The sequence below is a fragment of the Phacochoerus africanus genome, chromosome 2, assembly GCF_016906955.1.
Source record: "Phacochoerus africanus isolate WHEZ1 chromosome 2, ROS_Pafr_v1, whole genome shotgun sequence".
Lineage (NCBI taxonomy): Eukaryota > Metazoa > Chordata > Mammalia > Artiodactyla > Suidae > Phacochoerus > Phacochoerus africanus.
The window spans coordinates 132,959,870-132,987,378 of NC_062545.1; the positions used below are offsets into that span (position 1 = coordinate 132,959,870).

The 27,509-nt window shown below is 52.6% G+C and overlaps 1 protein-coding gene across 2 annotated transcripts; it reads right to left on the minus strand.

Annotated features, from left to right (window-relative positions):
- Positions 1-920: 920 nt before the first annotated feature.
- PAK6 (p21 (RAC1) activated kinase 6) lies at positions 921-27,509 on the minus strand. 2 transcript variants are annotated; one of them, XM_047766727.1, is made up of 9 exons: positions 27,389-27,509; positions 14,442-14,650; positions 13,195-13,851; positions 5,681-6,178; positions 5,462-5,595; positions 4,986-5,112; positions 4,747-4,872; positions 4,139-4,273; positions 921-2,485 (listed from the first exon to the last, which is right to left on the minus strand). In XM_047766727.1, exons 2-9 carry the CDS (start codon positions 14,643-14,645, stop codon positions 2,318-2,320), a joined length of 2,049 nt encoding a protein of 682 aa, XP_047622683.1. In that variant the 5' UTR covers positions 14,646-14,650; positions 27,389-27,509; the 3' UTR covers positions 921-2,317. The 2 variants fall into 2 exon arrangements, with proteins under 2 accessions (XP_047622683.1, XP_047622684.1); XM_047766728.1 differs by lacking the exon at positions 921-2,485 and adding an exon at positions 3,028-3,293.

A 27,509-nucleotide genomic window follows, 5' to 3' on the forward strand; every position in this document is an offset into this window, starting at 1 on the left:
GAGGCTAAATGACATACGCGCACGCTTATGGAATGACACCGTGTGGTGGAAGGACTGTTAGAACTCAAAAGAATAGTTAATAAATCCAGTGTTATTCAGTTGCGAGAACTGGCCTCTCTTTGTCTTGCTAACCACTCCTGACTCCGGGCTCCCGTTGGAGAGGTGGAAGGGTGCGCCTGCTTCCTCAGCCTCCAACACTGCCCCGCCCTCCGCTGCTGCCTCCTGCAGGTAAGACTCAGGGCTACTTCCCGCTGAGCGGGTGGGACTGGGGCCCTCAGACCTAGGCGGCTGTCTAGGTGAGCATGCAGTGGGGAGCAGAAGCAGCTCAGCAGGACTCCCTGCTCCTGGGTAAGAAGTTTCAGTGAATCAGGGCAGAGAAGGGGTAGGATGAGACCTTAGGAAGGAAGTGCTGGAATCAGTGTCAAGAGCTAGAAGGTTAAAGACCCAGGTTTCTTGGTTTCTGGTTGTACTTCTCCCGGTCTTCCTCCATTCTGAGAACTGAAACAGAGACTGTTTTCTCTCTCCAAGCAGTTCCAGGCTACTTCCTAATGAACAGCTTGGGGCGAGCAGCCTCTTGACTTTCCAGGGGGTGAGAAGCAAATGGGGGGAGGGAGATGCTGCTGAAGAAAGTGGTCATCAGCCCTGTTGGCTCCCTCCTAGCCCCTGAGGTGCCCTGACTTTTGGGGTTGGGTTCTTCTCCCCTGAGAAGGAGGCCTGTCTATTTCTCAGCCCTTGCTCTCCCAACGGCCTTTCACTTCCTGTTTCCCTCCTCTGCCCTCATTTCAGGCTCACGTGTCTCTAGGGAGTTGGATTTTCTGTGGATCAGAGTGACCACTGGGGAGCTCACATTGGGGGAGGGGGCACCCTGGACACCCACTACAGCCTGGCTTCACTCCCAGAGACAGCAGGAAGGCCACGGGTTTTGAACACTCAGTTTAATTTAAAACAGGCACAAGTGCAAACAAACTTCACAAAAGTTTCTACGGTAGATGCTTTTGTTTTTAAAACTCTGACCCCTTAAAAAAAGTCATCACAATTTTTGTTTGTTTGCCCCAAAGCAGACCACTAGGGAGCAGAGGAATCTAAAAATATTATCTAGACAGGGTCCAGACACCTGGATTCTTCCCTGGGATTCCTTGTCTCACAACAGCCCTGAAGGTAGGGGAGGGGAGGACAAGGAGACAGGTGTCAGAGGAGGCAGCTGGGGGTAGGTGGTTTGCACAGATGGGGTACCCATTCTGGTGACATGATGGAACCCCAGGAGCTGGTGCACCCCCCAGAACAGGATTTTGAAAAGAACAGGTCCCCTGAGCACACACACATGCACACATACACACACACACAAAAGATCGGGTCCCTGAAGACCTGGTTATTGAGATGAAGCCCTCAGGTAAAACAGAGTTTGTTCCCTCACCATTCTGGTCACAGGACAGGAGAAACTCAGAAAACTGCCAAGCTTCAACACAGACCTCTTTACTGGTCAGGTAGAAACTTGGGATGTAAGAGGCGGGAAGCCAGGCCAAGGAAGCAGGTCCCTTCAGAACTTAGTGGGAGAGAGGAGGGAAGCCAGCTGTGGGTGACCTTCTGACACGTGTGTACACCCACACGCACGCACACATGTACACACATCCTGTAGAGTGAGACCACCTTTACCACCAGCTGCCTTCTTCCTCTTTCACCCAGAAAATGCCCCCCCTCATGGCCCTGAGCAGGCAGGCTGTTCACAGTTGGGCATGGGCTGTGCAGGGAGAATGTTGTCAGCACAGGTGGGTTGGAAGCAGGTGCAGGTGGGACTGTGCCTTCAGAAGGTCAGACACAAGGGAGGAAGACGGACTCGGGCAATAAACACCTTTCCTGTGGCCCTAACACCCCAGGGTCTGGAACTGGAATTGAGAAGAGCAAGCATCCTGGTGAAGACAGGCAGTCTGCCTCTTGGGTGACCTGGGATGTTCATATACAACTACCTTTATAAAAACTGCAGCAGCCTTTTCTGCTGTGTTGGCTACAGAGGCCAGAATCGCTGGTCTCCATGTTTCGTAGAAATATCCCTGTGCAAATAACAAAGGGTCATCCTGTGGAAGGGGTCTCCATCATGCCAAAGGCAACTGGGGACTCTTGGGAGGGAGAGTGACCGAGGGGCAGGTCCGGCCTGGCCCAATGGGCTGAGGGGTAGGGAGGGGTGGGGGTGGGGCTTCACATTCAATCTTTGGAGAGAATACTGAGAGAATGAGGCAGGCAGGCAGGCCCTGTTGGCAAGCTGGTGGCCTGGTGTCCGCTGCCTGTGGGCACAGGTGGCAGGTGCACTCCGAGGGTGGGCTCAGCAGGTGGAGGTCTGCTTGCGGTAGAGCTGGATCAGGGGCACCAGGCACTCAGGCAGTCCTGTCTGCAGCAGGAAGGGGTGGTCCAGGAGCTCCTGGGCTGTGGCTCTCTCCTGGGGGTCCCGCACCAGCATCCGTTCCAGGAAGTCTCGTAGCACAGGGGAGACCTGTGGAGGCAAGGCAGCAAGAGGAAGCCACAGTTTGAGCCACTTTGGGGTGACCCAATCTGCCTGGCCCAACCTCATCTGAAAGTCTTAAGTTCTTTCTTTTCTTACTTCCTCTTTCCTCCCAGACTCAGCACTTTTTGAATTTTCAGGTAGGTAAAGAAAGTCTGCATCAGCCCAGGAAAAGTAGCCAGGTGACCTATAGGGGGAGCTGCTGAGCAATAGAATTAGGATACCAGGAGGGCTGAGGTGCTGGCTCCAAATACAGGCCATCCCTAACCCTGCTTCTTCTTCTTCTTCTTTTTGTTTTTGTTTTTTTTGTTTGTTTTTTTTTTTGTTGTTGTTGTTGTTGTCTTTTTGTCTTTTAGGGCCGCACCAGCAGCATGTGGAGGTTCCCAGGCTAGGGGTCAAATCAGAGCTGTAGCCTCCAGACTACACCAGAACCACAGCAATGTGGGATCTGAACCACATCTGCGACCTACACTGCAGCTCACCAGATCAGTAACCCACTGAGCGAGGCCAGGGATCAAACCCGCGTCCTCATGGATGCTAGTCAGGTTTGCTAACCACTGAGCCATGACAGGAACTCCCTAACCTTGCTTCTCAGGGCTCTGTGTTCAGGCTCTGTGGAATGGGGCATGGGATTGGTACCAGTGATCCTGTCCTGGATCTATCCCTGATCTCTGGCAAATTGTACTTTTTTCTAGACCTCAGTTTTCTCATCTGTAAAATGGGCTAATGATAAAATGTACTTGCCTTGTCTGCCACACAGGGCTTTAGTGAAGATAAAGAAGTCAAGGATGAAGAAGTGCTTTGAAAAATAGAAAAGGACAAAGTGGGACCTGAAAAGGGAGATTTCTGTACTGCTCTAAGCCTTACAGTCAAAGTCAAGGGCTTATCTTGGTTTAATCTGAGCCAGTATCTTGAGATAAGGCTGTCTTGGGCTGTTACAGAAAGCCACATCCTCTGGGGAATTAGCCAATTAGAAATCTCCCCTATATCTGCTAGTCTAGGGGTCAGGAGAGCAAGCTCCAAGGACTAGTTGTTTCTTGTCTGTCCTCCCATCCAGTAGGGCTGCAGAACTCTTTTGCCATTTAGGAACCGAGCTTCAACTCTCTGGGACATTTCTCACTCTGGCCACCAGATGGCAGTGCCATTTTGCAGCCCTGTGCTGGCCTGGCTACCAGCAGGGGGTGCTGGCAGGTAAGGATTGTGGGTTTGGGTGGATTTAACAGAAAAGGGTTAAACACACACACACATTTGTTTTAAGGGGAAAACTGGCTCAGATATGATCAGGATGTACACTGATGAGGGGCATGCCAATTCTCTGTGATGGACTGGGAACACTGGGCCATGAGGTGGAGGAGTTCCTGCTCAGTTAGCTTCTCCAGATTCCTCCCCAGGACATCAGGATGCTGGGCAGGCTCGCTTTCCCTTCTCCCAGGCTCCCGTCAGTTGTCTGAAGGGGTGACCATGGGAGTTTGTGACTAGGCTCCACACTGCACTCCACACCATGCGAGTTCTGTGTGGAGAAGGAGGAGGCTTTTCCAGGAGCCCAGATTCTCTGGCTTCTCTGGAAGGGAAAGGCTGGGCCTGAGAGCCTTGAAGCCTCAGGAAGAATGGGGCCTGCCAGGTCATACCCTGTGACTGACTGACCTTGTGTGAGTTCTTCAGCTTGGGTGGGGGACTGTCCCGGAGCCTCTTCATGGCTTGGACTGGGGAGTCACTGAAGTAGGGTGGTTCTCCATCCACCATCTCAATCACCATGATGCCCAGAGACCAGATATCCACCTGCAGGAGGAGAATGTCCCTGACTCCACTGGCCAGAGTCTGGCTCCATGGTAGCAGCATGCTGGAGGGAGAAGGGAGCAGCTGGTTCCAGGTTTCCCTGGGGAGTGGGCCTCCTTCCTGGCTACCTTCCCTGTGGTCAGCTACTTCCTGCAGCAGTGACCACTGACTGTAAAGATGTAGCTGTCAGCTACTCTCCTAGAAAGAGCATCACACATGGGGAGGCTGGCCATACCCCAGCCTGCCCTTGAGCTTGGGTTGGGGAGCATTCTGGGGACCAGTTTGTGGCAGCACAGGCCAGAGAAGACCCACCCAAGAGGGGAGATGGGACAGCATGGTAGGGTATTGACTAAGTGGGACCTTGAGAACTGGGCTATTTTTGGTGTGTGGGGGGGGCTCTGGAGGAGACCATGAATAGAGAATCTGTGTGTTCCCAGGCCTCTTCTGGGAGGACTGGGAGACAAAGCGACCATTACCTCCGTCGCATACAGAGACCTGGAGATAACTTCAGGAGCCATCCAGTAGGGGGTTCCCACCAGGGACTTCCTCTTAGGGACATCTTTGCTGATCTGCGCACAGAATCCAAAGTCTGAGAGTTTCACCTGGGGTTGGGGTGAGAGGGAGAAAGGAGCGTGAGTGGTGAACTAGGAGGAGAAGCAAGGCAGGGAGCAGGGAAGTGGGGGGTGTGGTCGTGCCAGAGTAGGAAGGGCCCTACCCTGCCGTCGAGGGTCAGCAGGATGGAGTCACTTTTGATGTCCCGGTGGATGACACCCTGGGCGTGCAGGTAAGCCAGGGCCTGCAGCACGGCCTCGCACACCGTGGCGATCTGCTCCTCATTCAGCCTGGACAGGGAAGGCAGGGCCGCCGGTGGAAGAGAATGTTAGCTCTGGCAGGGCTGCAGGGCAGATGGGCCAGGCCGCGTAGGTCCCCCAGGGTACCGGGGAAAACAGCTTCTGGGCAATGTGTGTAGGAGCCCAGGCAGGCCAGAGCCCCCGGGCCTAGGCTGGAGACCCAGTGTCTTTCCCCTTCCCTGAGCCCCCTGGGTCTGTTAAGCCAAAGATGGGGGTGGGGCAGGGAAGGTGGCTCAGGACAGGCACCCCGGTTGTCTCGGCCTGAGGCTGCCTAATAGCCCCGCCGGGCAGTGGGGCAGGGGTTAGCCGGTGCTGGGTCCCAGCCCTCCAAGCTGCCCACCTGACTTGAGAGACGATGTCTGTGAGGGCCCCGCCCTGCAGGAACTCCATGAGCACCCACAGCTCCTCGCCCACCAGGTAGCTCTTATACATCTCCACCACGTTGAGGTGCTGGTAGTCCCGCATGATCACCACCTGGGGCAGGAGGGGATGCCTGAGTGTGGGGCACACTCCCTGCACCTGACTGTCCCAAACGCCCCGCCCTGCCCTCCCCTCCCACCTCATTAAAGAGCAGCTCCCTGCGCTGCTGCTTCCTGAGGTCCATCATCTTGACGGCCACCTGGCGGCCCGAATGCTTCTCCCGGGCCAGGCAGACAATGCCTGTGGAGCCCTCGCCAATCTTCACGTAGCTGTCCAGCAGCAGCCGGGGGTCACCCTGGTCCACCACCATCCTGAGTGCAGCCTTGAACTGCTCATGCGTCACAACACCCGTGTCCTCACCAGCCAGGGCACCCTTGGCCACCGTGGGGTCCTGGGGCAGGTACAGGTTGCTGGTGCTGATCTGAGCATGCCGGGTGCGGGGGGAGCCTGCCGGGGAAGACCGGCCTGGAGGAGGGCCGGCAGCTGGCGCTGTTCGGAGGGACTTGTGGGGGCTGCTGGTATCCGAGGTGGTCAGAGGGCTGAAGATTCCCACAGGTTGGTCCGAGGGCAAGGACTGGGCCTTGGCCACCAGGCTTGGGGGGCATTCTTTCTGTGGTGGTCTGAAAGAGGAGGTGGGCTACAGGAAGAAAGAAAGAAACAGGGGTTTGGCTGTGGGAGTGCACCCTTCCCAGAGGCAGGGGGTGACTGCTGTGACCTCTGGACTTGGTCAGTATCAGGCAGGGCATCAAACCAAACCATCGTCTCCCAAGTCAGTCGCAGCAAGCAAAGATTTTCAAATGGAACTGAAACTAAACTGTAGTCCTGTTTGAGAAACCAACCCCAGTGTCCCCAGGTGAGCAGACAACAGCTATTTACAGCCTCTCTGCCCCTCCTGGGAAGATAAAGCTGACTCCCTGGGGTTTCCTGGGCTGGGTATTTATTTCTTCCTTGGGTGATTGAGAGCCAGAGCCCTGGGAGGCCACCGAGGGCAATCTTCCCTCTGTGCTGTGGGGCTGCACAGGGAATCTGGGCCAGAAGCACTGACAACCGTGGCTTCCCCACCCAAGGGCCCATGTGGGAGGAAAAGGCCCTGGGCACTGGGGTAGGGGGTGCAGTAAGGCAGAGTGTCTGTGCTGTGACATGCAACAGAGGACCAGAGAGCCATGTTAGCATCTAGGGTGTCCTCGGGTGTCCCTTGGGCTGGGGATCTGGTGCCAGAGAGATCTAGAATCAGGAAGGTAGGTCTAGCCAAGCCCAAACCTTGGAGCCAGGGAAGAGGGGGTTTCCTAAGGGCGCCCCAGAGCAGCCCCTCCACTTGCTCCTGAACATGGATCTCCTCCATGGAATTCCTTGATGACCCCCAACAAGGAAGGGAAGGCCTATCCTTCTGGTCTCTGGTGGGGAGAGAAAGAGGGAAGGTGGAACTGAGTGACAGATTGGGCCCTCAGTGAGCCCTGCTCAGGCCCAGCCCAGGAAGCTCCTTGACTTTCCAGGCCCAGCTCTCCTGGCAGCCCCAGCAAGAAAGGGTCCCATCTGGAGTTCCTGTTGTGGCTCAGAGGTTACGAACCCAACTAGGATCTGTGAGGATGTGAATTCAATCACTGCCCTTGCTCAGTGAGTTAAGGATCCAGAGTTGCTGTGAGCTGTGGTGTAGGTCACAGACGTACCTTGGATCTGGCGTTGCTGTGGCTGTGGCATAGGTAGGCAGCTACAGCTCTGATTTTATCCCTACCCCTAGCCTGGGAACTTCCATAGGCTGTAGATGCGGCCATTAAAAAAAAAGGGGGGGGGGTCCCATCCTTGGGTTATTCCCAAGGGGCTAGGATGTGCAACATGACTCCAAACAGGGATTTTTTTTTTTAAACCACCCAAGTTTTGTTTTGTTTTGTTTTTTGGGTTTTTTTTGGGAGGGGGGGCATGCTCAAGGCATGGGGAAGTTCCTGGGCCAGGGATTGAACCTGTGCCACAGCAACAACCTGAGCCACTGCAATGACCACATGGGATCCTTAACCCACTGTGCCACAAGGGAAATCCAGGGACTGTGTGCTTTTAAAAGGGGCACCTGGAGAGGGCCATATGTGACCTAAGGGGACACACACTTCAGAAGCTACAGAGAAGCCTTCCCAGGACATTTCAGAGTATCTCACAGATGGTTGTCTTGGTGCCCTGGGGTCCCCATCCTCACCTTCAAAGCTGAATCAACTTCTAGGGAATCTACTCGACACTCAGCTGGGGCTATGCTGCTTGAATCTGGGCCTTGGGTCCTCACAGGCTCGGCCAGAGCCTTTTACCTCTTCCCCTTTTCCCCTAGACATCAGGGCCCTCACCTCAGTCCCTGGCTTTGCCTGGAGTCAAGCATGTGCATGGAGCCTCTGCCACCCCAGCCTCGCCTGCCCATTCCATGTGCGCCAGCCTCTGGGAGGCGGGCCTGCCTCGAGCTTGGCCTTTATGGTGAAGGGGCCAAGGAGGCCTCCTAGGACCACTCCACTGGTGAGCACATGGTACAGTAAATAAATTCTCCCATGTCCTCACAGCACCTCCCTCCCCTGCTCTGTTGTGATGGAGCAGTGGAACTGCCAGACTGGGATCAGGACCCAGGTTCCAGTCCTGCTCTGCTCTGACTTATGATGAATCTTAGATCAGTCCTCCTCTCTGGGCTCCATTCTCCTCTATAAATGCACAGTGATTTGGGGAGCCGGATAAAAATGCAGATTGTTGGGCCCTGGAGACAGCTTCCAGCTACTGCAGGGCCTCTGCATTTTAACAAGGCCTCTGGGCTTTGATGTGGGAGGAACTGTGGGCCACAGTTTGAGCAGCTCTGACTCCATGGCTTCTGGGAGGGCTGGGACTGGGGGTAGGGGGAGGCTGTGAGGCCAGTTCCCAGAGCAGGAGTTCCATGAGATGTCACCCGGAGGCAGCCCCCAAGGCTCTGTAAAAAGACTACCTGCTGGTTGGGAGGCAAGGGCTTAATACAGAAAACATGCTCTCTGAGCATCTGTGTGGGGCCAGGCAGAGCTTGGGGACCCGAAAAACTCCTAAAGCTGCTCTTGAGATTACTCTGACAGCCATGGACCTCTATCTGGATCCTTTCCTTTTCTTTTCTTCTCTTCTCTTCCCTTTCTTCTCTTCTCTTCCTTTTCTTTCTTTCTTCTTTCTTTCTTTCTTTCTTTCTTTCTTTCTTTCTTTCTTTCTTTCTTTCTTTTCTTTCTTTCTTTCTTTCTTTCTTTCTTTCTCTCTCTCTCTCTCTCCCTCTCCTTCCTTCCTTTCTTCCCTCCCTCCCTCCCTCCTTCCTTCCTTTTTCCCTGTTTTTAGGCCACATGTGTGGCATATGGAAGTTCCCAGGCTAGGGGTCAAATCAAAGCTGCAGCTGCCAGCTTACATCACAGCCACAGCAACTCCAGATCTGGGCCACGTCTGCAATTTACACTGCAGCTCATGGCAACGCCAGAACCTTAACCCACTAAGTGAGGCCACGGATCGAACCCACATCCTCATGGTTACTAGTTGGGTTCATTATTGCTGAGCCACAACAGGAACTCCTCTCTGTAGGTATCTAAGGAAGACGGTAAAACAGTTTTCCTCACCTTCTGGCCTCCCAGCCTCCTGCACAAGCTCTCTGATCTGTGGATAAGTGGACATGGGGATGGTGGGGACAAGCCATGTGGAGGGGATGAGGAGGGGCCTTTGCTCCCTTTCTCCTGTCAAGGCCCCTGTGGAGACCCTGCCCCAGGTGCTGCCTGAGCTTGGGGGCTGAGGATGCAGTGGCAAGGATGGAAACGGCAGATGAGTCTGGTTGAGAGGCCAGCACCGTCGTGGCCTGGGACATGGGACAGAGGACATGGTGTGGTGGGGCTAGGCTTGGTCTTCACCTTAGCAGGGTCTGGTCTCAAGTGTCCCTTTTTTGGCCTTGCTGCCTATCTCCACAGGAGGGAGCTTTTGCTTAATGTAACCACTAGAAAGGACCAGATAAAACTTGGTAAGCCACTCCAAGAAAGGGAAAGGAGGACTAATTGCAAAGGGTTCTGGATTAATTCTGGAGTTACTTGTGTGACTCAGACCTCTTCTTGGGCAGGAAGCCACTGGAAAGAAGCGTTGTATTGTGGAGTTACAATGATGCCTCATGTTCCCTTCTTGGGCCTTGGTGACAGGGCTGGCTCTCCAGCTTTGGGCCTGGGAGGCTGTACCATAAATGCCACATAGGCAGAAGCCATATAACATTAGAAATAATAAAACCATTTATTGAGGACATACCACCTTGACAAGGGCTTCAAATGCATTATGCATTTAATTCTCAGAGCCCCATGGGTTGTTCTATTATCCTATGGATACTATTATTATCTACATTAGATAGATGAGGAAGGTAGATGAGGAAATGTACTCAGAGAGGTTAAGTAACTTTCCCAGAGTCACTCAGTAGTAAGGCACAAAGCCAGACTTCAGTTCTACCTCTGGCCCCTGTGCTGTGGTCCTACTGGGCATCCTTAGCATATAATGGAGAACATGGTACACAGTAGGTGCTTAACCAAGGCTTGCTGATTGCTGAAGTCTTTTTTTTTTTTGGCCTCACCCATAGCATGTGGAAGTTCCCAGGTAAGGGATCAAACCTGAGCCACAGCAGTGACAATGCTGGATCTTTAACCTGCTGAGCCACCAGTGAACTTCTGTTGAGGTCTTTCTGACTTGGCCTTTCTGCCACTAAGTGGGACTACTTCTAAATCCTCCAAGCTCCTCCCTGTCTTACCCCTTTGGCCTCCCTGCCCCCACTTAAGGTCTTCTTTCACTCTTTAGCCAAAGTGAGTGATTGTAGGCTAAGCTGCCTGGGACCACAGACTCTCTTGCAGCCACTCCCAGCACACTGTGACCACTGGTGGCCTGCCTTCCCCAGAGGCACCAGTGCAGTACTGCTGCCTTTGGAGTTGCTAGGAGTGTCCAGACCCAACCTCCAGGATGTGCTGAGTGCAGAGGGCTGGCTGCTGGCTTCGTCTGGGAGTTCTTGGGGCTCAGGGTCCTAGGGGAGAAGGAGGAAACTGAATGCTTCCTAGCTGTGTGGTGATCTGCTGGGAGCCATGGTTCTCAACTGTGGGTGATTTTTTTCCCCCCTAAGGAATGTTTGGTAATATCTGGAGGGATATGGGGTTGTACCACCTGAGGGGTGCTACTAGCATCTAGTGGGCAGAGGCCAGAGATGCTTCTAAACATCCTACAATTGGAGTTCCTGTCGTGGCTCAGTGTTAACAAACCCCACTAGTATCCATGAGGACTTGGGTTCAATCCCTGGCCTTGCTCAGCAGGTTAAGGATCTGGAGTTGCCATGAACTGTGGTGTAGGTCGAAGACATGTCTTGGATCCCGCGTTGCTCTGGCTGTGGCTGAGCTGCAGACTGGCAGCTACAGCTCTGATTGAACCCCTAGTCTGGGAACCTCCATATGCCAGGGGTGCAACCCTATAAAGACAAAAGACTAAATAAATATCCTATAGTGCCCAGGAGAGCTACTACAACTGAGAATTATTGGATCCAAATGTTAAGAGTACAGGGTTGAGAAGCCCTGGCCCAGGGTTGAGTTGCAGGCAGTCTTGGCTCTGCCTTTTAGGAGGCTGCCTGGAGAGCATCCATCTAGAAAGGTATGCCCGGGGGCCAAGATGGAAACCACTCCCCTGGATTTGGAACTGTGGTGTTTCTGAGCCCCAGACAAGCACCATCTGCCTCCACAGGCACCTCCACAGGTGCTGACAAGAGCCTGCACACCCCATGGCCGCGGCTGTGGTGGGTAAAGGGTGTAGGGACGGACAGGCCGACAGAGGCTGGAGGTCAGCCTGTTTTCCTGCTGTGGGGTGCTGGCAGGGGCGCAGACCATACATGTCAGTGCCCAGCCCAGTAGTGACACCCCCTCCTCCAAATCCCTGAAAACACGCCCACCCCGCAGTCCTCCCCAAGTGCACTTCCAGCAGTGTGCGCTGTTCTGCTCCCACCTGAGTTTTCTGGAGAATGTCTCTCCACAGGCGCAGACTTCCAGAGACCCCTCAGCTCACAGGCACTCATGTTTCTCACACGGACACATCAAGCCACATCTCATCTGTTCCTCCCTCAAACCCCCACCCCATGGGGGATCCCAGCCTGCTGTCCTTTGTCCCTGTGGGGGAGTGGGAGGCACCGGGCCCAGAACCTTCGCTGAGTGCCTTGGGCTGGCAGTGACTTACAAGGGTTGGGGTCCAGGCCACTCCTCAACGCCCACCCCCAGGTCAGGCTGGACACATTGGCACCATCCAGGGACGGCGGGCTCCAGGCTCACGCTTACGTCTAACAATTCTTGTGCTATAGCCCAAGCTCATTTTTGCCTGTCTCTCAGGAAAGAGCTAAAAGATGTCATGATTGGTTGGAAAGCCTTCAGTGAGCAAGAGGCGAGAGCCCAGAGGGCCCCTCCCACTGGCTCGGCTGACTCATTCATGACACCTGGCAGATATATCGCCTCTGAGTCAGTCTTCTCATCTGCCAAATGGGAAAGGATGTTACTGTCACCACGGACAGGATGTCATAGGGCATGCGAGAAGCAAAAGTGTTCTCCTCTGCCTGCCAAGAAATGTCACCATTAGAGCTCCCTTCACTGTTTCTTTTTTTACAAGAAAAATATGTGCATTTGAGGCTTGTCACACACTCCTGCTCTCCCAAACTCCTGCTGCTCCCAGACCCAGGCAAGTTTAGTCCTCTAGCTTTTCATAGGACACACAACATGAGAATAAATAATCACAGGAGTGCTAAACAAAGCAGCATTAGGAAAAAAGGGGGAGGGAAGAATCCGTACTAGCAAAGGAGTTAACATGAGTGTTTCTGTGGGGGAGGCTGTGCAGGATCTCATGAGAGCACTGGGACTAGCGAGGGGCTGAGGCTAAAAGAAGGTCTGAGAAGAGGGAGCCAGAGAGACCTTCCCTGCCCCCAATGCTCGAGCACCTACCTCTGCTGGGGCCTGGGTGGGGGATGCTGGGTACTGTGGATAGGGGAGGGTTTGGGTGTGTGCTCAAAGCGGCTGCTTTTTTTTTTTTTTTTGTCTTTTTGTCTTTTTAGGGCTGCACCTACAGCATATGGAGGTTCCCAGGCTAGGGGTCTAATCAGAGCTGTAGCCACCAGCCTATGCCAGAGCCACAACAGCATCAGATCCGAGCCACGTCTGCAACCTACACCACAGCTCACAGCAACGCTGGATTCTTAACCCACTGAGCAAGGCCAGGGATCAAACCCACAACCTCATGGTTCCCAGTTGGATTCGTTTCCTCTATGCCATGATGGGAACTCCTAAAGACGCTGCTTTTTCTAGGGTGGGGGGTTGGGGGGGTGGGATTGTCTGCCACGCAATGTGGTCTGCCTAGACACTCCCAGAGGGCATGAGTGTAAGCTGGGGCACACCATAGCCCCTCTGAGGCCCCAGAAAACGACCTGGCTTGCAACCTCTGACTCATACATGCTAAGCCTTTGGAGGATGAGGGCTCAGCTGGTGCAGGTGAGAATCCCCAGCTGATGGTCTGTTTCCCTCATGCTTTCCCCGACCCAACCCTGTAAGTGGGGAAGGCCAGGCAGGGCCTGTGTCCCCAGTGGAGGCTGCTGGGCCCGGCTCCCTGCCCACTTGAGAGTGGCCCCAGAGGCAGCCCAACCTGACCTACCTTGCTCTGTGGTGGAGGGCCTGGCCTGCTGCTGCTCGGAGGGGCGGTGGCAGAGGCAGACAGGAACATGCTTCGGAACAGCCTGCGCTTCAGGCTGCTCTCCTGGGTCTTAGGGCTGGGGCTGCCCTCCCCACCCGGCCTGCCTGCGGCTGAGCCCACCAAGCAGGACTGTGGCCGGGTCTCCTCGGAGCCATGCCTGGCAGTCTTGGTCCCACGCCTGCCCGTGGCTGTGGGGGACGAGGTGCCAGGTGGGGAGCTCTGCAGGCAGGCGCCCAACTGCAGGCAGCGCTGCGTGGCACCCTGGAACTCGGCAGGGCCCAGGGACTGTGCCTTGGTGGCCAGCCCATTGGGCAGGACCCGTGGGCTCTGCGGCTCAGGCCACGGCGTTGTCTGCCTGCAGCCTGCTGGTGCACCTCCGTTGCAGCTGAGGTAGAGGCCGTGGGGGTCGGTGCGCTCAGACTGGGGGCTCTGCAGGTACATGTCTGGGTCGTTGGCCCATTGCTCATCCCCCAGCAGCCCCAGGGACTGTGCCCGCCGCCGGCTGGTGGGGCTGCGGCCTCGCAAGGTATTGGAGCTGATGACCGACAACTTCTGGATATCATTGAGCAGCCCGGAGATATAGCCGTCCGTGGGCACCGAGCTGCCCCGCACCACCGTCTGCAGGGGAGTGGGGAGAGCTAGTGAGCTGCCTGTTCACGGACCGGGTCACAGAGCCTCCCCCAGGGCCTTGGGGAAGAATGCCCAAGCACTCACACAGCTGTCATCCATCTAGTCCTTAACTTTTCCAACCCTTTCCAGGGCCCACAGCAGGGCTTCCAAACCATGACCCTGACCCCAACCTCTATTAGGCCCTTGGGCTGACCCTTCTTGACCCATGAATCAACCCCCCCGGTCTGTGAGAGCCCCCTAGCCCCTGTGGGGCTGCAGGTTCAAATATTGCAAGGGACATACTTAAAGATTATTCGTTGTTATTTGAAACTCGAATTTTTTGGGGGGGGCATCTTGGTTTTGCTTTTGTTTTTCTAAATCTGGCAACCCTGCCACCCTGAGGAGAGGGATACCCCAGGCTCCTCCTCCCTGGGTCACCCAGGGAGGAACGAGGCTGATCAGCAGGACTGGAAACAACCTGGCTAATAGAGAGCTGGTAACTGGGTGGTTCTTCGGACGTGTGTGTGGCTTTGTGGCCGCCTTCTGTGGAGGGGGTGGCCTGAGTCCTTCCCCTCTGCCATCCCTGCTGCCCCCCTCACCTTCATGGGCTGGAGCTGCACCCGAGTGATGCGTGAAGGGTCCACCACAGGCTTGGGTCGTCTCAGTGTGTCCAGGATGTTCTGCCATTGCGGGGGGAGGCCCACGAATTTGCCTTCTTTGGGGTCGAAGGAGGTGTGGACACGGTGCTGGAAGTTCTGTGGGGCCGAGATCTCAGGGCGTTTCTTTTTTTTCTTGCGGAACATGGTGCCTGTGTGGGGAGGGTCAGGCTGAGTTCCAGCAGTGGCTTCACAGGAACCTGCTCCCCCCCAGGAAGCACAGGTGGCCGAGGTGGGACCCCGGATTCCCTCCCCTGGAACAGCCCCCCTGCACCAGCCCAAGGGCTTCCCCCCACCTCTCAGGACTGCTTCCTCAGGAAAATGGCTAGTGCCCTGCAGATAGGTCCCAGAAACAGCAAAAGCCCCATAAATAAGCCAACACAGACTAAAAACAAGAAAAGAAGTGTCTGTCTTCTCGTCTGCGCCAAGTCTCCTGCTGAGCAGGCAGACTCTGGGGTGTTTTCATATGATCTAAAGCCCAGGACAAATATCATCCACTGTCAAAAAATTAAAATGTGGGATAGGGAAAAGGGAGGAAAGCTAGCAAACTCATTTTATGAAGTGAGTTTGATCTTGATTCTTGGACCAGGTAAGAGTAGTACCAGGAAAGGAAAATTTGAACCCATTTTGCTTATGAACATAAATGAAAATCCTAAACAAAATTAGCAAATCTAATTCAACTCTTTGTTAAAAGGGTGTTTTTTTTTGTTTGTTTGTTTTTTTTTTTTGGTCTTTTTGCTATTTCTTGGGCCGCTCCCGCGGCATATGGAGATTCCCAGGCTAGGGGTCCAATCGGAGCTGTAGCCACCGGCCTACACCAGAGCCACAGCAACGCGGGATCCAAGCCGCGTCTGCAACCTACACCACAGCTCACGGCAACGCCGGATCGTTAACCCACTGAGCAAGGGCAGGGACCGAACCCGCAACCTCATGGTTCCTAGTCGGATTCGTTAACCACTGCACCACGACGGGAACTCCAAAAAGGGTTTTTGGGTTTGTGTTTTCTTTTGTATCACAGTCAACTCAGGTTTGTCCCAGGATGGTTCACAGACATAAAACCTCTGAATGTGACATACAACTCCATAAAAAGCCAAGCTGCTGATTCACAGACATGTTGCCCAATGTGCAACCAAATTGAAGGGGCCCTGATGGTTCCCAGGTGCTCGGCCCTAATTCTGGACCAAGGGCAAGGCTGGGGTTGGTGAGGGTTGTTATCTTAGGGGAAAAGCTCTCCAGGAAGAGACAGCCCACCTCCTTCTGGGCCCCTTTCTCTCTGACTATACAGATCACTTGCAGGCAAACCCCCATCCCTTGCCTTGCTGGCTTCCATTTTACCTAAGCTCCAGATCTGAGAGAGGGAGACTGGAAATTCAGGAGGCAAGGTGACCCTTCTAGAGTACCAGTCTGGCCACGACTTCAGGGAGCCCTGGGCGGGGACCACATGTGATGGAAGACAGGGTTGGGTGTGTTCACTTGAAGGCTTTGTATCTGAAGTGGCTCAAAACAGCTTAATGGTTTTGTGTGGAGGTTGCAAAGGACAGTGGATCCTTGTGTCACCTGGAAAGGTCTTTTTTTATTTTTTCTTTTTCACTTTTTTTAGGGTGGCACTTGTGGCACATGGAGGTTCCCAGGCTAAGGGTCAAATTGAAGCTGTAGCTGCTGGCCAAAGCCACAGCCACAGCAACACTAGATCCGAGCCACGTCTGCAACTTACACCATAGCTCACAGCAATGCAGGATCCTTAACCCACTGAGCAAGGCCAGGGATCGAACCTGCGTCCTCATGGATGCTAGTCAGATTCATTAACCACTGAGCCACGTCAGACACTCCCATAGGTGTGTTTCATCAAGACATGTTTGTGGAGTTCCCGTCGTGGCGCAGGGGTTAACGAATCCGACTAGGAACCATGAGGTTGCGGGTTCGGTCCCTGCCCTTGCTCAGTGGGTTAACAATCCGGCGTTGCCGTGAGCTGTGGTGTAGGTTGCAGACGCGGCTCGGATCCCGCGTTGCTGTGGCTCTGGCGTAGGCCTGCGGCTACAGCTCCAATTCAACCCCTAGCCTGGGAACCTCCATATGCCGTGGGAGCGGCCCAAGAAATAGCAACAACAACAACAAAAAGACAAAAAAAAAAAAAAAAGAAGACCTGTTTGTTTCTTGAATTGAATGCTTGGATCAATTATCTGTCCACAGAACTGGATAGATCTGTGCCATGGCATTCTCACTTTGCTCCTGCTCTGGAGACAAAGCCTTCCTGGTCAGTCTGGCAGGTTTTGGAGCAGGTCACAGATCTGGGAGGCAGCTGGTAGGAAGGCAGGGTGCTCTATCTAACTGCCACAGCCTCTGCACTGGGCATTCGCCAACCATGAATCAATCTGAATCTGTGTCAGACCTCTTGGAACTGAAGCCAGTTTGGGGGCCTTGAGGTTCAGGAACCTACCAAACAATCCCATCAGGCAAAGCCACATGTGCAGGAGCCCCAAGGACCAAGAAACTTTGGAATGAAATATACTGTTTGGGTTACAGGTGAGTTGCAGGGAGTTTTCCACTAATCTGGGGAGAGACTGAATCACCTACATGATTTGAGCCTCAATATTCTTTTTTCTTTTTCTTTTAGGGCCTTATCTAAGGTACATGGAAGTTCCCAGGCTAGGGGTCAAATTGGAGCTGCAGTTGCCAGCCTACACCACAGCTCATGGCAATCCCAAATCCTTAACCCACTGAGCAAGGCCAGGGATCGAACCTGCATCCTCATGGATTCTAGTCAGGTTCGTTACTGCTGAGCAACTAAGGGAACTCCGAGCCTCACTGTTTTTATAAAACAGGGTTAATAAAAGGTATTTCACAGGGTTTAGGGAGTGTTAAATGATCAGATTCCCAGTAGACAAGGGCTATTTCTTTTTCTATGTTGGCCTCTGTGCATCCTATCTCTAAGCTCAGGGCCCTGCAGATGTCAGGACGTGAGCAGATATAGGTCTGGGAGTGATGTCCAACTATGGGTCTCAGGTTCTCCTGTCAGGGGTCATGCCTGATTTCTGGTTCTCAGGCCCTCGCCACCTCTCCACAAAGTAGACTCTGTGGTTTGGTAAAACTTGACCTCCTCTGGGAGTTCCCGTTACTCTCCTCACTCTGTGGACTCCTCTGGAGGTGCAGAAACACAGCTGAGAATTGCAGAAGAGCTGGCTAATGCCTCCTCTGCCCCCCACAACATCCCTCGCCCCAACTCCGTAGCCCCAAGAGTCCACTGTTGGCTGCAGGAATGCACAGATAGCATTTTTAGCCAGTGGTCTACATGACTGTGGGATCCCCTCACAGCGATTCCAGAGTAGGTTCTTCCACAGGCAGCAGGAAGGGCCTGAGGAGAGAGGAGGGCCGCACAGGGTCCCAGGGTCCAGAGTTTGTGGTAGGAGGTGGGGAAGCAATGAACTGAGCTCAGGCTTTAGGGGACGGGGAGCAGAGACTTAAAAATCAGAGCCAGTCATTTTGCTAGTGGGAAATCCACACCTAAAGGGAGGCTGCCAGGGCTTATCCAAAATAATGGTGAGGATAACACTGCCTGGGACAACATGAGTGACTACATAGAAAAATCCAGAAAATCTACATGTAAACTATTGGGATTAAATATGGGAATTTTAAAAGTTCCCAATTCAAGGTCAATATTATAAAATCAATGTATTTCTGCATACCAGCAAGAGACAAATAGAAGTGAAATTTTAAAAAAGACCTGTATTGCAGTTCCCATCGTGGTGCAGTGGAAATGAATCCGACTAGGAACCATGAGGTTGTGGGTTCAATCCCTGGCTTTGATCAGTGGGTTAAGGATCTGGCGTTGCCATGAGCTGTGGAGTAGGTCGCAGGCAAGGCTCAGATCCTGCGTTGCTGTGGCCACGGTGTAGGCTGGCAGCTGTAGCTCCGATTTGAACTGTGGCCTGGGAACCTTAATTAATTAATTAAAAAAAAAAAGACCTGTATCAAGATGATTCTTTGGGACACAGCCCATCATCTTCTTGGTCTTCTGGCTTTCCAAATAAAGTCACTATTTCTTGCCCCCCACTCCCCAAAAAAAGATCTGTAGAGTTCCCTGGTGGCTCAGCAGGTTAAGAATCCCACATGTCACCTCTATGGCTTGGGTCACTGCTGTGGCACAGGTTCGATCCCTGGCTCAGGAACTTCTGAATGCTACAGGTGCAGCAAAAAAAAAAAAAAAAAAAAAATTTAAGTTTCTATGGTACAATGGGAAATGGGAAACAGGCTTTGGTCTTTGTCCTCCCTCCAATCCAGCCCCATTCCTGGCACTTAGCTTCCTAAAACTCTTGGAATTCCCCAAGTGACAAGAATGTTGGAATTTTCAGCCTTCCCTGCCCCCACCTCTGGGGAAGGAAGAGGGGCTGGAGTCTGAGTTAATCAATGGCCAATGATTTAATCAATCATGCCAACTTAATGGAATCTCCATAAAAACCCCCAAGTGATGAGATTCAGGGAGTTTCCAGGCTGGTGAGCACATCAAGGTCCTGAGAGGGTGAGGCCTGGGGAGGGTGTGGAAGCCCTGTGCTCCTCCCCCACACATCTCTTCCTATTGGCTGTTCCTGAGTTATATCTTTGCTAGTGAACAGGTCATACAGTCAAGTGCCTTCCTGATTTCCATTAGCCATCCTAGCAAATTATCAAATGTGAGGATAGGCAGTTGATCACAAGTACCAGTGGCTTGGAACTTGAAACTGTAGTCTAAAGTGGAGGTCAGTTTGTGGGTCGGAGCCTGAGGGGTCTGTGCTGACTCTAGTGTCACTGACTTAGTGATAAATTCAAATCGAATTGTTCAACACCCAGTTGGTATCAGAAAGTTGGAGAGAGAGTCTTAAGAGGGAAAAAAACCCTTCTCATTTGATGTCAGAAGTGTCATTAGGGGGAAAAAAAAACCCTCAGACACCTTTCACCATTTTACATTAAAAATATCAGACACTTCGGAGTTTCCGTCGTGGCACAGCAGAAATGAATCCGACTAGGAACCATGAGGTTGCGGGTTTGATCCCTGGCCTCGCTGCTCAGTGGGTTAAGGATCCAGTGTTGCCAGGAGCTGTGGTGTAGGTTGCAGATGTGTCTCGGATCTGGTGTTGCTGTGGCTGTGGCATAGGCCGGCGGCTACAGCTCCGATTAGACCCCTAGCCTGGGAATCTCCATATGCCAAGAGTGCGGCCCTCAAAAGACAACAGCCAAAAGACAAAAAAAAAAAAAAAAAATCAGGCACTTTGGAATAAATACAATCAAAGATGTGCAAGGTCTCTACACTGAAAAAATCAAACATTAAAGATAATAAAGAATGTTAATAGATTGGAAGGCTTAATATTATATCAATTATTCCCTAGTTAACCTACGCTGTTATTGCAACCTCAGTCAAAATCCCAGCAAACATCTTTTGGTAGAAATTGACAAACTGATTCTGAAATGTACAGAGAAACATCAAAAATCAGGAATGGCCAAGAAAATCTTGAAGATCAAAAATGAGGGTCACCCTACTAGATACCAAGATTTATTACAAAGCTACACTAATTACTGCAGTATGGAACTGGCACAAGGATTGATGAGTAGACCAATGGAATAGAAAAGAGAACAGAAATAGATTCACTCACATAAGGTCACTTAATTTATGACAAAAGTGACACTGCAATATGGTAGGGAACAGATGATCTTTTCCATAAATGTAGCTGAAGCAATTAGACATCCGTATTAAAAAAATCTGGAAAAAGATTTCATATCCTATTCCCAAATTAATTGGATCTAAATGTGAAAGGTAAAATAATAAACTGCTAGGTGTGATGGTGGGGGGCAGGAGAGAGGGAAACCCACCATCTGGCCATTCCCTGCCCCAAGTCTGGTATGAGTGACTATGTGGGCCCTCCAATCTGGTGGGCTCTCCTGGAGTCCCTGACCTGTGGGGGCCAAAACCTGTCCATACTCAAGGACAAATTAAATTATCAAGGTTTTCTTTGTCTAAAGCAGAATTTTTTTTTTTTTTTTGCTGTGCCTGCAGCATGTGAAAGTTCCAGGGCCAAGGATTGAACTTGGGCCACAGGAGTGACAATGCTGGTTCTTTAACCTGCTGAGCCACCAGAGAACTCCCAAAGTTCCCAAAGAATTCTTGATGGCCTAGGTTAGGAGTAGGGAGTTCTTTTTTTTCTTTTTTCTTTTTTTTTGTCTTTTCTAGTGCCACTTCCCACGGCCTATGGAGGTTCCCAGGCTAGGGGTCTAATCAGAGCCGGCCTACACCAGAGCCAGAGCAACGTGGGATCCGAGCCACGTCTACGACCTACACCACAGCTCAGGGCAATGCCGGATCCTTAACACACTGCGCAAGGCCAGGGATTGAACTTGCAACCTCATGGTTCCTAGTTGGATTCGTTAACCATTGCGCCATGATGCAAACTCCAGGAGTAGGGAGTTCTTTCTACAGATTTTACCTAGACTAATCTGTAAATGTAGTATGAACATAATGAATTTTCAAAGGAAATACAGCTAAATATTCATTGTTGTTGTGTTTGGACCTTTATCATCCAATCTTTCTGCTCTTCTAAATTTTCCTTAAGGATGACGGGCTGCTTTTCTAAAAACAAATTTATTTATTTATTTATGACTTTTTTTAGTGCTGCACCTGTGGTATATGGAAGCTCCATGGCTAGGAGTCAAATCGGAGCTGCAGCTGCAGCTCAGGGCAACGCAGGATCGGTTAACCCACTGATCATGGCCAGGGATCGAACCCGCATCCTCATGGATACTAGTCAGATTCTTAACCAGAGGAGCCACAAGGGGAACGCCTAAAAGCAAAATATGTTTAAATAAAGAAAAGGGCAATCCATGCTGACTGAGTCCCTAAGAGATACACACCCACTTAAGTATCCAGTGTTGCTGGGTCACTGGGTGTGTCACCTGAGACCCAAGCACCCCTGTATCTCTGCAGCTCCGTGCCTAGGAACCCACACGAAGGTCCAGACAGGGGCTGTCACTTGCCATCCCTAGGCCTCCATCTTCTAGTCAGTTTCCCACCTTCTGATAAGTCTAAGTGCTCCCAGGGCTGAGGGAGAGGGGGCGCTGAGTCATTGTGGGGTTAAATCAGATCAAGCCGTGCCTGTCTTTAAAGCTGCCATCCAAGAATCTCCACCTCTTTGCATCCACACTCCATTCACCTAGTGGAAGAGCTTTCCTTAAAGATACAACGAAAGAGGAAGGAGGAAGGCGGCAGAGGGCTGATGTTCCCTGAGAAAGCCAGTCCCTGCCTTTCCTTCTGCCTTGCCTGACAGACATGATGTGGGCCTCACACGTGAAGTAGAAATGGGCAGGGGCAGGGCGGCAGTCCCAGCCCCTCCCGTCTGGTGTGCCACCTTGACCCAGTGCAGGGGAGGGAGGTGCTGCTGAGGAGTCTTTCTCAGGCTGGGAGGCAACCTTGAGATTGAGGAATGATTTGAATGTTCCACTTCAGGATGGACATCACCCTCCAGCCAGCAGGCTTGCCCACGACTGGATGGGGAGAGGGATGCTCGGCGCTGGGATGGTGGGGGTGGGAAGAGCCCTGCCTGAACCAGTTTGAGAAGGAAGCTCCCCGGGCATAGCTCCTGTGGAGGCTGTTTCCTCCAGCCAGAGGCTGGCAGATGGGGAGCTGGTCAGTTTCTGGAGGTCATGCTGCCACACCCAGACAAACTGAGGGTGGAGCTGGTGGGGGAGAGTTCAGGGAGCCACAGGACCAGCTTCAGAGGAGCAGGAGACTCAAGACAGAAAGAGAAGTAACTTTTCTTGAGCACCTGCTATGTGCTAGGCCCTTTCCAAGCACCAACTAATTTAATCTTCACAATGACCCTGAGAGATAGAACTTAGTAGAATCCACAAATCCAGATGATATTCAGAGAGGTTGAATAACTTGCCCAGGGTCACAGAACCAGAAAATGACCGAGTTGGGGTCTGAAGCCAGATCTGGTTCCAGGGCCTCTGCTCTGTCCACCGTGCCCGGTTGAACGCTATGGTTAATCTCCTTCTCAGGGGTCTATAAACAGGAAGGGGGCTGGGCAGCCTGAAAAGAAGGGGGTGGGCCAGGGCCAGCTCCCTCCACCAAGATTGCTAGGTTCTTTCCCCGGCTGATCTGTGAGTCAGAGGTAGGGGAGACTGGTGCTGTCCTGACTTGCAGGCTGACCTTTACTTTGTCTAGAACCAGTTTCTTTCTTTCTTTTTTTTTTTTAATTGTTGTTTGTTTGTTTTTGCGGGGGTTTGCCCTACAGTGGGGTAGGGGGTGTTCTAAAGAGCTCACATTGGCAGCTATGATGTCAGGGCCCGGCATTCATGGAAAGAGCAGTAGAAACAGCAGGAGAGTATTTTATGCAGCACAGCTCCACTTCCCTTCAGTAGGATCCCAGCCCCAAATCAGGTGACCCACAGGCCTTGCTTGAGGAATGGTGGACAGAGCTTTGTGGCTCATACTACTGTTCCATGGTGACAAGGGGTCAGTAGGTGGGGGTCCCCGAGCCAAGCACTGTGGCTTGGGTGGTCCAGGGTCCACAACAGGGACAGCAGACAGCTGTGCTGGGTGGGGCATCCCCTCAAACTGCTTTTCCTCTGGGGGAGGGGACATCTGTCTGCCAGGGCCTGGGGCCCCATAAACCCAAGGCAGAGCCATGGAGAAATGAGTCTGCATTTAAACCTCAAATCCCATGGATGCCGCCATTTGAGGCAGACCCTTAGGAGTGAATCTGCCTGTTTAAGACATGCTCCAGGACTTCCAGAGGTCCCTCTGGGAATCACCTCTGGGGCCTGTCTTGAGACAGCATCAGCTATTTTCCTAACCTGTGGCCTCCTCTTTTCACTAGAAGTGCTGGTTATCAGATGTGGTTGCCTGACCCCCTAGCCCCAGCTTCCAGTGGGATTTGGCAGCTCCCACACATCAAACCCCCTTCAAGGAAAGGACACTTGGTCCACTGGAGATATTCATTAGGACACACTCCAGGCTGGGAGGGTGGTTTCCAGAAAGAGAGTCCAAAGGAGTTTGCAACTACTCTGAGCGGCAGGATGTGGCTGGTTGTGTAAGGTCTGAGAAGTTGCAACCTGTCTGTTAGGAATGAGGCTGGTGGGATTCCCCACCATTTCCAGAAGCCTGGGAGGAAGGAAAGCAGCAGTATCGTGAACCCTGCTCCCTCTGAGCACCAGTGAGGGAGAGTGGGGTACACGCCTAGGCTCCCCCTGAGGGAGGTGCGGCTGTCTTGTCAGGGCTGAGCGCTGGCTCGGCGGTCCCTAAGCTCTGCTGTGCCTTTGGCCTGCTCCTCATTTCTAGGCCTAGCATTTTTGGGGGTGACGAGGGAACGGGCTCGTTTACCTCTGCCAGCTTCTCCAGGTACAGTGAGGAGAGAAGCAGCATCTGGGCTCACTGGAGGGGCTGCTTGGGTACTTTGAGTAATCGTCACCAGGGAGTGCGCAGTGTCAGCACCCGGATCTGGGCTAAGTGTTCCCTACACAGGATCCTTGACACAAGCCTGGGAGGTAGGCCTTATTATTGTATGCATTATGCAGGTGAGGAAACCTTTTGTTTAAATATAAAATGATATATTTAAACCTTTTGTTTAAATATAAAATGATATTATTCATTCACTTATTCATCGGAGAGATGAAGTGGTTGGCCCAAGTGGAGCAGCAAAGAGGAAGACCCGTGTCCATCTGACTCAGACCCTGACATGAATGTGGCTGCAGTCAGCTGTCACCGCCTACCAGCCCACCCTGGGTCATTCTCAGACCCATGCAATATGCTCTGTGATACGAAGCAGAGATAAGCCCCTGGGTTCCAGGGCACTTATAAAGGTACCCCTGGCTACTGCCACCATCCAGACATGAGGGACTGCTGGAGGACCCTGTCACCTCCAGAGTTGGGCCCTTCCACCCTGAGATCTCTTCATACAGCCCTTTGGGAACTGTCACCGCCCCCCACCCCGACCTTTCTGTGAAGAGTGATGTGCCTCGCCAGCCCCCTGGTTGAGAATACCCTGGACAGAAGGCGGCCCTTAACTGGAGTTTTCTCATTGGCCAGGAAGATTTTTCTCAAATTTTACTTTCCAGGGTTTGTTTAAATATAAAATGATATTATTCATTCACTTATTCAGTCAACTCATTGATTGTGTGTCTACTCTGCTCTGGGTCCTGGGGATCATGATGAACAAGCAAAATCCTTGCTCTTTTGCAGTTTAGTTGGCTTTTCCAAACATATGTTGCTAGACTCCACCCTGACCTGCAGAGCCTGCCTGTGGGACTTGCTGATGGGGTCTGGTCTCCCCTCCATCTATCCCTGCCCAATTTTCAATCCCTCAGTGGGAACGTGGACCAGAGCTTGGACATGCCCTGCTCCCCGTGCTCCAATGCATTCAGTGATGGGGGGCACCTCCTTCTTCCTCAGGCCCCTGCCCTCTATCCCTCTGTCCCTCACAGCTCATCCTTTGTGTGGGGCTGAGCTTTGTCCTCCCTCAGCCTCCAAAAGGGATCCAGACCTGCCATCTGCCCTCTTCACTTGACATGAGAGGTGACACCCTAGCACCCTTCCTGGCCCTTAGAAATACGCCTGTGAGAGGGGCCTGAAGAGAATTTCATTTGCTCTTCTGCCAAAGCTATCTCCAGCAGCGGGGTGGGGGGGCTAGACCCAGGCCATGGCCCTTCTACCACTGCCTGCAGGCTCTGTAAAATCTGCCCAGAGCCGCTGCACCGAAGTGTGGAGTGATCCTGGGGTGCAGAAGTACCCTGAGGTTCTGCCCCACTGGAGTGGTCCAGAGTGAAGCCAAGCATGTAGAGCAGAGGACACTACACACAGAACACACCAAAATGTCTGGGTGCACCCCCCCCCTCGCCTCTAGCATGCCTTGTCATCATTCCCACACTACAGGTCCCAGTGAATCCCCAGGGGAAAGATAATGGGGCTGTTGTTGAAAAGAATATGATAATAAGTCTCAATCAATCACTTGTGTCAACACTCCAGCTGAATGAGAGGCCGAAGGGCCAGGCTGGCCAGCCAGGGAAGGTCAATATTGACTCAGGCCTGCCTCTTGGGCCCAGCTCCAGCCTGCAAGTGCTGTGCTGCTGTCCAGCAGCGGCTCAAGCCAGAGCAGCCCTCTGACCTCTGTTCACTGTACTTAGAATCCTAACTGCTTCCCCAGTCTGCAACACTGGGATTTCCTGGGCCCCAGGTTTTCTCCAAGGATGACCTAATGGGGGTTGGGGGGTGCTGTAGGCCAGGCACCTCTTCACTGTCTCAGATTTTCAACAGCCTCCACATATAGACACATGAGTCCCCATCACAATGTCCTCAGTGCCTAGCCAGAAAGAACCTGCAGAGTCCCCTGGTCACATGATTAAGTCCCCTAATCACATGGAAAAATTATATTTTTACAGCCCTTAACTTTCTATATCTCAATATTGTTTCCCATCCTCACTCCAAGCTCACAATACTGCAGTGAGATGAGCCAAACCTGTTTTGCTTGGTGCATTTTTAAGGATGACAGGCAGTTGGGGAGAGGACAGAGGAGCCGAGAAAGGGAACATAGACATATACGTGTACAAAGCATCTAGCACAGGTCAGACACTGTGTGTGGCGCTTTTCATTAGTGCATTTAATGGTCACATGTCTACAAGGCATCTATATGAGCTCTGTTTTACAAGTGAAGAAACCAAGGCTCAGAGAGAAGTGCTTGTCTGAGATGGTATGTGTGGAGCTTGGATTCATCCCTAGTTCCAAGCTCTTCCCTGGTCTTGTGTCCCCAGAAAAGTCAAATGACCTGCTCCAGAGCACACAACTGCTTTGGACAGAGGTAGGACTGGAACCTCAACCCACTGCTGTTTCTGCCTCCAAAGTCGGATCCTCTTCCAGAAATGGCCCCTTCCCTGGGCCACCTCACTAACTACATGGACCCTCTGTCTTTACTTTGTCCCCATTGCTTTGTTCTAACAACCTCTGCAATCTCCTGCCACCTAACCAGACCATTCTCAGGTAGCTTAACCTTTTCCAAAACTGGAGGCTACATAGGTAGCCCGATGCTAGGGCTGTACTTTTTCATCAGTTATCACAGTGACTTCTCACAAAGGCCCTATCAGGAAGGCATGATCACCCCATGTTACAGATGTGGACATTCAAGTTTGGAGAGAAGGAAGGCAACTTGCCTACAGAATCACAGGCCAAGGGTCAAGATTCGAACCCAGCTCTTCCTGGTTGCAAATGTCGTGTTCTTGGCCACTGTCCTGTGTATGTGGCCGGAGGAGAACTCACAGCAGAACTCACACCAGAATGGGGCAAGATACAGAAAACGAAGGCTACCCGCTCTGGGAATGTTTCCTGTCTTAGCCCTTGGTGTTCCTGGCAGCATCTCCTCCTAGGTTGGATGCCACTCACTGGGTGTGGGCAAAGCTGGCGCTTTTAGCAGCTTGGGGAGCTGGGAGATGAGATGACAGGCGGGGATGTGCTGAGCAGCACCTCTGGCCAGGGCTGCTTCTAGCTGGGGCTCTGCACAGACGCTGGGCCAGCTTCTGCCCTTCCGGTTCGGGAGCCTCTTTCTCAAACAAGAATTCAGTGCACTGGCCTTGGTGACATTGCCTCACCCCAGACAGGCATCAGACCTGACAACAAGCAGAGGCTGGGCCAGGTGCCAGGGCGGGGCGTTTGAAGCCCTGCCATCCAACCGTCTGCAATGGGCCAAAGCTGGTGAAGTAACAATGCACATCCACTAAGGACTGAGAAATGGCACCTAGAAGGGACCACTGGCCTAACAGTACCGAGAAGGGGCCAGCCCAGAAAGGCCACCTGCCTGCCCACTGTCCCAGCCTGTCCCTTATGGAGGTCCCGAGAAGGCCCCTGGGCGCCCTCCCAAGGCTGGAGGTCCTTTACTCACCTCTGGGCGCCGCCTTCCCCGCCTCCTCTTTCTCCGGACTCCTCACTCTTCAGTGGGCAGAGCTCTCAGGCACCGAGGAGAGAGAAGACCCTGGGGACCTTCCCAGGCCAGTCCTCCGAGG